Genomic DNA, 12,561 nt, shown 5'->3' on the forward strand with positions numbered 1-12,561 from the left:
CTTCAGCCCCAACAACTACAACTCCTGCCCCTACTACCACAACAACTGCCCCCACCACCACAACAACTCCTGAAACTACTACACCTGCCCCAACTACCACCACTACTCCACCAAGCACAACAACAGCCCCAACAACTACAACACCTGCTGCTACTACCACAACAACTGCCCCCACCACCACAACAACTCCTGAAACTACTACACCTGCCCGAACTACCACAACTACTCCACCAAGCACAACTACAGCCCCAACAACTACAACACCTGCCCCTACTACCACAACAACTGCCCCCACCACCACAACAACTCCTGAAACTACTACACCTGCCCCAACTACCACAACTACTCCACCAAGCACAACTACAGCCCCAACAACTACAACACCTGGCCCTACTACCACAACAAATGCCCCCGCAACAACAACTCCTGAAACTTCTACAACGCCTGCCCCAACTACCACCACTACTCCATCAAGCACAACAACAGCCCCAACAACCACAACAGCTGCCCCAACTACCACAACAACTGCCCCCACCACCACAATAACTCCTGAAACTACTACACCTGCCCCAACTACCACAACTACTCCACCAAGCACAACTACAGCCCCAACAACTACAACACCTGCCCCTACTACCACAACAACTGCCCCCACCACCACAACAACTCCTGAAACTACTACACCTGCCCCAACTACCACAACTACTCCACCAAGCACAACTACAGCCTCAACAACTACAACAACTGCCCCCACCACAACAACAACTCCTGAAACTACTACACCTGCCCCAACTACCACCACTACTCCACCAAGCACAACAGCCCCAACACCTACAACACCTGCCCCTACTACCACAACAACTGCCCCCACCACCACAACTCCTGAAACTACTACAACGCCTGCCCCAACTACCACAACAACTGCCCCCACCACCACAACAACTCCTGAAACTACAACAACACCTGCCCCAACTTCCACCACTACTCCAACAAGCACAACAACAGCCCCAACAACAACAACACCTGGCCCTACTACCACAACAACTGCCCCCACCACAACAACTCCTAAAACTACTACACCTGCCCCAACTACCACAACTACTCCACAAAGCACAACTACAGCCCCAACAACTACAACACCTGCCCCAACTACCACAACTACTCCACCAAGCACATCTACAGCCCCAACAACTACATCACCTGCCCCTACTACCACAACAACTGCCCCCACCACCACAACAACTCCTGAAACTACTACACCTGCCCCAACTACCACAACTACTCCACCAAGCACAACTACAGCCCCAACAACTACAACACCTGCCCCTACTACCACAACAACTGCCCCCACCACCACAACAACTCCTGAAACTACTACACCTGCCCCAACTACCACAACTACTCCACCAAGCACAACTACAGCCCCAACAACTACAACAACTGCCCCCACCACAACAACAACTCCTGAAACTACTACACCTGCCCCAACTACCACCACTACTCCACCAAGCACAACAGCCCCAACACCTACAACACCTGCCCCTACTACCACAACAACTGCCCCCACCACCACAACTCCTGAAACTACTATAACACCCGCCCTATCTACCACTACTACTCCACCAAGCACAACAACAGCCCCAACAACCACAACACCTGCCCCTACTACCACAACAACTGCCCCCACCACCACAACAACTCCTGAAACTACTACACCTGCCCTAACTACCACCACTACTCCACCAAGCACAACAACAGCCCCAACAACCACAACACCTGCCCCTACTACCACAACAACTGCCCCCACCACCACAACAACTCCTGAAACTACTACACCTGCCCCAACTACCACAACTACTCCACCAAGCACAACTACAGCCCCAACAACTACAACACCTGCCCCTACTACCACAACAACTGCCCCCACCAACACAACAGCTCCTGAAACTACTACACCTGCCCTAACTACCACCACTACTCCACCAAGCACAACAACAGCCCCAACAACTACAACACCTGCCCCTACTACCACAACAACTGCCCCCACCACCACAACAACTCCTGAAACTACTACACCTGCCCCAACTACCACCACTACTCCACAAAGCACAACAACAGCCCCAACAACTACAACACCTGCTGCTACTACCACAACAACTGCCCCAACCACCACAACAACTCCTGAAACTACTACACCTGCCCCAACTACCACAACTACTCCACCAAGCACAACTACAGCCCCAACAACTACAACACCTGCCCTTACTACCACAACAACTGCCCCCACCACCACAACAACTCCTGAAACTACTACACCTGCCCCAACTACCACAACTACTCCACCAAGCACAACTACAGCCCCAACAACTACAACACCTGCCCTTACTACCACAACAACTGCCCCCACCACCACAACAACTCCTGAAACTACTACACCTGCCCCAACTACCACAACTACTCCACCAAGCACAACTACAGCCCCAACAACTACAGCAACTGCTCCCACCACAACAACAACTCCAGAAACTACTACACCTGCCCCAACTACCACAACTACTCCAACAAGCACAACTACAGCCCCAACAACTACAACACCTGCCCCTACTACCACAACAACTGCCCCCACCACCACAACAACTCCTGAAACTACTACACCTGCCCCAACTACCACAACTACTCCACCAAGCACAACTACAGCCCCAACAACTACAACACCTGCTCCTACTACCACAACAACTGCCCCCACCACCACAACAACTCCTGAAACTACTACACCTGCCCCAACTACCACAACTACTCCACCAAGCACAACTACAGCCCCAACAACTACAACACCTGCCCCTACTACCACAACAACTGCCCCCACCACCACAACAACTCCTGAAACTACTACACCTGCCCCAACTACCACAACTACTCCACCAAGCACAACTACAGCCCCAACAACTACAACACCTGCCCCTACTACCACAACAACTGCCCCCACCACCACAACAACTCCTGAAACTACTACACCTGCCCCAACTACCACAACTACTCCACCAAGCACAACTACAGCCCCAACAACCACAACACCTGCCCCTACTACCACAACAACTGCCCCCACCACCACAACAACTCCTGAAACTACTACAACAGCTGCCCCTACTACCACAACAACTGCCCCCACCACCACAACAACTCCTGAAACTACTACACCTGCCCTAACTACCACCACTACTCCACCAAGCACAACAACAGCACCAACAACCACAACACCTGCCCCTACTACCACAACAACTGCCCCCACCACCACAACAACTCCTGAAACTACTACACCTGCCCCAACTACCACAACTACTCCACCAAGCACAACTACAGCCCCAACAACTACAACACCTGCCCCTACTACCACAACAACTGCCCCAACAACCACAAAACCTCCTGAAACTGCTATGCAAGCCCGATCTGCCACCACTACTATTCCACCAAGCACAACAGCCCCAACACCTACAACAACTGCCCCTACTACGACAACAACTGCCCCCACCACAACAACTCCTGAAACTACTACAACACCCGCCCTATCTACCACCACTACTCCACCAAGAACAACAACAGCCCCAACAACTACAACACCTGCCCCTACTACCACAACAACTGCCCCCACCACCACAACAACTCCTGAAACTACTACAACACCTGCCCAAACTACCACCACTACTCCACCGAGCACAACAACAGCACCAACAATCACAACACCTGCCCCTACTACCACAACAACTGCCCCCACCACCACAACAAGTCCTGAAACTACTACACCTGCCCCAACTACCACAACTACTCCAACAAGCACAACTACAGCCCCATCAACTACAACACCTGCCCCTACTACCAGAACAAATGCCCCCACCACCACAACAACTCCTGAAACTACTACACCTGCCCCAACTACCACAACTACTCCACCAAGCACAACTACAGCCCCAACAACTACAACACCTGCCCCTACTACCACAACAACTGCCCCCACCACCACAACAACTCCTGAAACTACTACACCTGCCCCAACTACCACAACAACTGCCCCCACCACCACAACAACTCCTGAAACTACAACAACACCTGCCCAAACTACCACCACTACTCCACCAAGCACAACAACAGCAACAACAATCACAACAACTGCCCCCACCACCACAACAAGTCCTGGAACTACTACACCTGCCCCAACTACCACAACTACTCCACCAAGCACAACTACAGCCCCAACAACTACAACACCTGCTCCTACTACCACAACAACTGCCCCCACCACCACAACAACTCCTGAAACTACTACACCTGCCCCAACTACCACAACTACTCCACCAAGCACAACTACAGCCCCAACAACTACAACACCTGCCCCTACTACCACAACAACTGCCCCCACCACCACAACAACTCCTGAAACTACTACGCCTGCCCCAACTACCACAACTACTCCACCAAGCACAACTACAGCCTCAACAACTACAACACCTGCCCCTACTACCACAACAACTGCCCCCACCACCACAACAACTCCTGAAACTACTACACCTGCCCCAACTACCACAACTACTCCACCAAGCACAACTACAGCCCCAACAACTACAACAACTGCCCCCACCACAACAACAAATCCTGAAACTACTACACCTGCCCTAACTACCACCACTACTCCACCAAGCACAACAACAGCCCCAACAACCACAACACCTGCCCCTACTACCACAACAACTGCCCCCACCACCACAACAACTCCTGAAACTACTACACCTGCCCCAACTACCACCACTACTCCACCAAGCACAACAACAGCCCCAACAACTACAACACCTGCTGCTACTACCACAACAACTGCCCCCACCACCACAACAACTCCTGAAACTACTACAACAGCTGCCCCTACTACCACAACAACTGCCCCCACCACCACAACAACTCCTGAAACTACTACACCTGCCCCAACTACCACAACTACTCCACCAAGCACAACTACAGCCCCAACAACTACAACAACTGCCCCCACCACAACAACAACTCCTGAAACTACTACACCTGCCCCAACCACCACCACTACTCCACCAAGCACAACAGCCCCAACACCTACAACACCTGCCCCTACTACCACAACAACTGTCCCCACCACAACGACTCCTGAAACTACTACAACGCCTGCCCCAACTACCACAACAACTGCCCCCACCACCACAACAACTCCTGAAACTACAACAACACCTGCCCCAACTACCACCACTACTCCAGCAAGCACAACAACAGCCCCAACAACTACAACACCTGCCCCTACTACCACAACAACTGCCCCCACCACCACAACAACTCCTGAAACTACTACACCTGCCCCAACTACCACAACTACTCCACCAAGCACAACTACAGCCCCAACAACTACAACAACTGCCCCCACCACAACAACAACTCCTGAAACTACTACACCTGCCCCAACCACCACCACTACTCCACCAAGCACAACAGCCCCAACACCTACAACACCTGCCCCTACTACCACAACAACTGTCCCCACCACAACAACTCCTGAAACTACTACAACGCCTGCCCCAACTACCACAACAACTGCCCCCACCACCACAACAACTCCTGAAACTACAACAACACCTGCCCCAACTACCACCACTACTCCAGCAAGCACAACAACAGCCCCAACAACTACAACACCTGGCCCTACTACCACAACAACTGCCCCCACCACAACAACTCCTGAAACTACTACACCTGCCCTAACTACCACCACTACTCCACCAAGCACAACAACAGCCCCAACAACCACAACACCTGCCCCTACTACCACAACAACTGCCCCCACCACCACAACAACTCCTGAAACTACTACACCTGCCCCAACTACCACCACTACTCCACCAAGCACAACAACAGCCCCAACAACTACAACACCTGCTGCTACTACCACAACAACTGCCCCCACCACCACAACAACTCCTGAAACTACTACAACAGCTGCCCCTACTACCACAACAACTGCCCCCACCACCACAACAACTCCTGAAACTACTACACCTGCCCCAACTACCACAACTACTCCACCAAGCACAACTACAGCCCCAACAACTACAACAACTGCCCCCACCACAACAACAACTCCTGAAACTACTACACCTGCCCCAACCACCACCACTACTCCACCAAGCACAACAGCCCCAACACCTACAACACCTGCCCCTACTACCACAACAACTGTCCCCACCACAACGACTCCTGAAACTACTACAACGCCTGCCCCAACTACCACAACAACTGCCCCCACCACCACAACAACTCCTGAAACTACAACAACACCTGCCCCAACTACCACCACTACTCCAGCAAGCACAACAACAGCCCCAACAACTACAACACCTGCCCCTACTACCACAACAACTGCCCCCACCACCACAACAACTCCTGAAACTACTACACCTGCCCCAACTACCACAACTACTCCACCAAGCACAACTACAGCCCCAACAACTACAACAACTGCCCCCACCACAACAACAACTCCTGAAACTACTACACCTGCCCCAACCACCACCACTACTCCACCAAGCACAACAGCCCCAACACCTACAACACCTGCCCCTACTACCACAACAACTGTCCCCACCACAACAACTCCTGAAACTACTACAACGCCTGCCCCAACTACCACAACAACTGCCCCCACCACCACAACAACTCCTGAAACTACAACAACACCTGCCCCAACTACCACCACTACTCCAGCAAGCACAACAACAGCCCCAACAACTACAACACCTGGCCCTACTACCACAACAACTGCCCCCACCACAACAACTCCTGAAACTACTACACCTGCCCTAACTACCACCACTACTCCACCAAGCACAACAACAGCCCCAACAACCACAACACCTGCCCCTACTACCACAACAACTGCCCCCACCACCACAACAACTCCTGAAACTACTACACCTGCCCCAACTACCACCACTACTCCACCAAGCACAACAACAGCCCCAACAACTACAACACCTGCTGCTACTACCACAACAACTGCCCCCACCACCACAACAACTCCTGAAACTACTACAACAGCTGCCCCTACTACCACAACAACTGCCCCCACCACCACAACAACTCCTGAAACTACTACACCTGCCCCAACTACCACCACTATTCCACCAAGCACAACAACAGGCCCAACAACTACAACTCCTGCCGCTACTACCACAACAACTGCCCCCACCACCACAACAACTTCTGAAACTACTACACCTCCCCCAACTGCCACAACTACTCCACCAAGCACAACAACAGCCCCAACAACTACAACACCTGGCCCTACTACCACAACAACTGCCCCCAACACCACAACTCCCGAAACTACTACAACACCTGCCCCAACTACCACCACTACTCCACCAAGCACAACAACAGCCCCAACAACTACAACACCTGGCCCTACTACCACAACAACTGCCCCCACCACCACAACAACTCCTGAAACTACAACACCTGCCCCAACTACTACAACTACTCCACCAAGCACAACTACAGCCCCAACAACTACAACACCTGCCCCTACTACCACAACAACTGCCCCCACCACCACAACAACTCCTGAAACTACTACAACACCTGCCCCAACTACCACCACTACTCCACCAAGCACAACAACAGCCCCAACAACTACAACACCTGGACTTACTACCACAACAACTGCCCCCGCAACAACAACTCCTGAAACTACTACAATGCCTGCCCCAACTACCACCACTACTCCATCAAGCACAACAACAGCCCCAACAACCACAACACCTGCCCCTACTACCACAACAACTGCACCCACCACCACAACAACTCCTGAAACTACTACACCTGCCCCAACTACCACAACTACTCCACCAAGCACAACTACAGCCCCAACAACCACAACACCTGCCCCTACTACCACAGCAACTGCCCCCACCACCACAACAAGTCCTGAATCTACTACACCTGCCCCAACTACCACAACTACTCCAACAAGCACAACTACAGCCCCATCAACTACAACACCTGCCCCTAGTACCACAACAACTGCCCCCACCACCACAACAACTCCTGAAACTACTACACCTGCCCAAACTACCACAACTACTCCACCAAGAACAACAACAGCCCCAAAAACTACAACACCTGCCCCTACTATCACAACAACTGTCCCCACCACAACAACTCCTGAAACTACTACAACGCCTGCCCCAACTACCACAACAACTGCCCCCACCACCACAACAACTCCTGAAACTACAACAACACCTGCCCCAACTACCACCACTACTCCACCAAGCACAACAACAGCCCCAACAACTACAACACCTGGCCCTACTACCACAACAACTGCCCCCACCACCACAACAACTCCTGAAACTACTACACCTGCCCCAACTACCACAACTACTCCACCAAGCACAACTACAGCCCCAACAACTACAACACCTGCCCCTACTACCACAACAACTGCCCCCACCACCACAACAACTCCTGAAACTACTACACCTGCCCCAACTACCACAACTACTCCACCAAGCACAACTACAGCCCCAACAACTACAACACCTGCCCCTACTACCACAACAAATGCCCCCACCACAACAACTCCTGAAACTACTACAACGCCTGCCCCAACTACCACCACTACTCCACCAAGCACAACAACAGCACCAACAATCACAACACCTACCCCTACTAACACAACAACTGCCCCCACCACCACAACAAGTCCTGAAACTACTACACCTGCCCCAACTACCACAACTACTCCAACAAGCACAACTACAGCCCCATCAACTACAACAGCTCCCACAATAACTACAACAACTACCCCCACCACAACAACAACTCCTGAAACTACTACACCTGCCCCAACTACCACAACTACTCCACCAAGCACAACAACAGCCCCAACAACTACAACACCTGCCCCTACTACCACAACAACTGCCCCCACCACCACAACAACTCCTGAACCTACTACACCTGCCCCAACTACCACAACTACTCCACCAAGCACAACTACAGCCCCAACAACTACAACACCTGCCTCTACTACCACAACAACTGCCCCCACCACCACAACAACTCCTGAAACTACTACACCTGCCCCAACTACCACCACTACTCCACCAAGCACAACTACAGCCCCAACAACTACAACACCTGCCCCTACTACCACAACAACTGTCCCCACCACAACAACTCCTGAAACTACTACAACGCCTGCCCCAACTACCACAACAACTGCCCCCACCACCACAACAACTCCTGAAACTACAACAACACCTGCCCCAACTACCACCACTACTCCACCAAGCACAACAACAGCCCCAACAACTACAACACCTGGCCCTACTACCACAACAACTGCCCCCAACACAACAACTCCTGAAACTACTACAACGCCTGCCCCAACTACCACCACTACTCCACCAAGCACAACAACAGCACCAACAATCACAACACCTGCCCTTACTACCACAACAACTGCCCCCACCACCACAACAACTCCTGAAACTACTACACCTGCCCCAACTACCACAACTTCTCCAACAAGCACAACTACAGCCCCATCAACTACAACAGCTGCCCCAACAACTACAACAACTACCCCCACCACAACAACAACTCCTGAAACTACTACACCTGCCCCAACTACCACAACTACTCCACCAAGCACAACAACAGTCCCAACAACTACAACACCTGCCCCTACTACCACAACAAATGCCCCCACCACCACAACAACTCCTGAAACTACTACACCTGCCCCAACTACCACAACTACTCCACCAAGCTCAACTACAGCCCCAACAACTACAACACCTGCCCCTACTACCACAACAACTGCCCCTACCACCACAACAACTCCTGAAACTACTACACCTGCCCCAACTACTACAACTATTCCACCAAGCACAACTACAGCCTCAACAACTACAACACCTGCCCCTGCTACCACAGCAACTGCCCCAACCACCACAACAACTCCTGAAACTACTACACCTGCCCCAACTACCACAACTACTCCACCAAGCACAACTACAGCCCCAACAACAACAACAACTGCCCCCACCACAACAACTCCCGAAACTACTACAACACCTGCCCCAACTACCACCACTACTCCACCAAGCACAACAACAGCCCCAACAACTATAACACCTGCTGCTACTACCACAACAAGTGCCCCCACCACCACAACAACTCCTGAAACTACTACACCTGCCCTAAATACCACCACTACTCCACCAAGCACAACAACAGCCCCAACAACCACAACACCTGCCCCTACTACCACAACAACTGCCCCCACCACCACAACAACTCCTGAAACTACTACACCTGCTCCAACTACCACAACTACTTCACCAAGCACAACAACAGCCCCAACAACTACAACACCTGCCCCTACTACCACAACAACTGCCCCCACCACCACAACAACTCCTGAAACTACTACATATGCCCCAACTACCACAACTACTCCACCAAGTACAACTACAGCCCCAACAACTACAGCACCTGTCCCTACTACCACGACAACTGCCCCCACCACCACAACAACTCCTGAAACTATTACACCTGCTCCAACTACCACAACTACTCCACCAAGCACAACAACAGCCCCAACAACTACAACACCTGGCCCTACTACCACAACAACTGCCCCCACAACAACAACTCCTGAAACTACTACAACGCCTGCCCCAACTACCACCACTACTCCATCAAGCACAACAACAGCCCCAACAACCACAACACCTGCCCCTACTACCACAGCAACTGCCCCCACCACCACAACAACTCCTGAAACTACTACACCTGCCCCAACTACCACAACTACTGCACCAAGCACAACAACAGCCCCAACAACTACAACACCTGCCCCTACTACCACAACAACTGCCCCCACCACCACAACAACTCCTGAAACTATTACACCTGCCCCAACTTCCACAACTACTCCACCAAGCACAACTACAGCCCCAACAACTACAACACCTGCCCCTACTACCACAACAACTGCCCCCACCACCACAACAACTCCTGAACCTACTACACCTGCCCCAACTACCACAACTACTCCACCAAGCACAACTACAGCCCCAACAACTACAACACCTGCCTCTACTACCACAACAACTGCCCCCACCACCACAACAACTCCTGAAACTACTACACCTGCCCCAACTACCACCACTACTCCACCAAGCACAACTACAGCCCCAACAACTACAACACCTGCCCCTACTACCACAACAACTGTCCCCACCACAACAACTCCTGAAACTACTACAACGCCTGCCCCAACTACCACAACAACTGCCCCCACCACCACAACAACTCCTGAAACTACAACAACACCTGCCCCAACTACCACCACTACTCCACCAAGCACAACAACAGCCCCAACAACTACAACACCTGGCCCTACTACCACAACAACTGCCCCCAACACAACAACTCCTGAAACTACTACAACGCCTGCCCCAACTACCACCACTACTCCACCAAGCACAACAACAGCACCAACAATCACAACACCTGCCCTTACTACCACAACAACTGCCCCCACCACCACAACAACTCCTGAAACTACTACACCTGCCCCAACTACCACAACTTCTCCAACAAGCACAACTACAGCCCCATCAACTACAACAGCTGCCCCAACAACTACAACAACTACCCCCACCACAACAACAACTCCTGAAACTACTACACCTGCCCCAACTACCACAACTACTCCACCAAGCACAACAACAGTCCCAACAACTACAACACCTGCCCCTACTACCACAACAAATGCCCCCACCACCACAACAACTCCTGAAACTACTACACCTGCCCCAACTACCACAACTACTCCACCAAGCTCAACTACAGCCCCAACAACTACAACACCTGCCCCTACTACCACAACAACTGCCCCTACCACCACAACAACTCCTGAAACTACTACACCTGCCCCAACTACTACAACTATTCCACCAAGCACAACTACAGCCTCAACAACTACAACACCTGCCCCTGCTACCACAGCAACTGCCCCAACCACCACAACAACTCCTGAAACTACTACACCTGCCCCAACTACCACAACTACTCCACCAAGCACAACTACAGCCCCAACAACAACAACAACTGCCCCCACCACAACAACTCCCGAAACTACTACAACACCTGCCCCAACTACCACCACTACTCCACCAAGCACAACAACAGCCCCAACAACTATAACACCTGCTGCTACTACCACAACAAGTGTCCCCACCACCACAACAACTCCTGAAACTACTACACCTGCCCTAAATACCACCACTACTCCACCAAGCACAACAACAGCCCCAACAACCACAACACCTGCCCCTACTACCACAACAACTGCCCCCACCACCACAACAACTCCTGAAACTACTACACCTGCTCCAACTACCACAACTACTTCACCGAGCACAACAACAGCCCCAACAACTACAACACCTGCCCCTACTACCACAACAACTGCCCCCA

The 12,561-nt window shown here is 52.1% G+C and overlaps 1 protein-coding gene across 1 annotated transcript in view; it reads left to right on the plus strand.

The window, feature by feature from the left end:
• Positions 1-302: 302 nt before the first annotated feature.
• The window catches only part of LOC107077268 (mucin-3A-like), a gene marked incomplete at its 5' end in the record, with an annotated part of 29,461 nt that continues 17,202 nt past the window's right edge, over positions 303-12,561 (plus strand). The window contains one exon of the mRNA XM_069188283.1: positions 303-1,242. Coding sequence (XP_069044384.1) covers positions 303-1,242 — 940 coding nt within the window. The remainder of the gene's footprint in view (positions 1,243-12,561) is intronic.

Source organism: Lepisosteus oculatus, chromosome 4 (assembly GCF_040954835.1).
Source record: "Lepisosteus oculatus isolate fLepOcu1 chromosome 4, fLepOcu1.hap2, whole genome shotgun sequence".
Taxonomy (NCBI): Eukaryota; Metazoa; Chordata; class Actinopteri; order Semionotiformes; family Lepisosteidae; genus Lepisosteus; species Lepisosteus oculatus.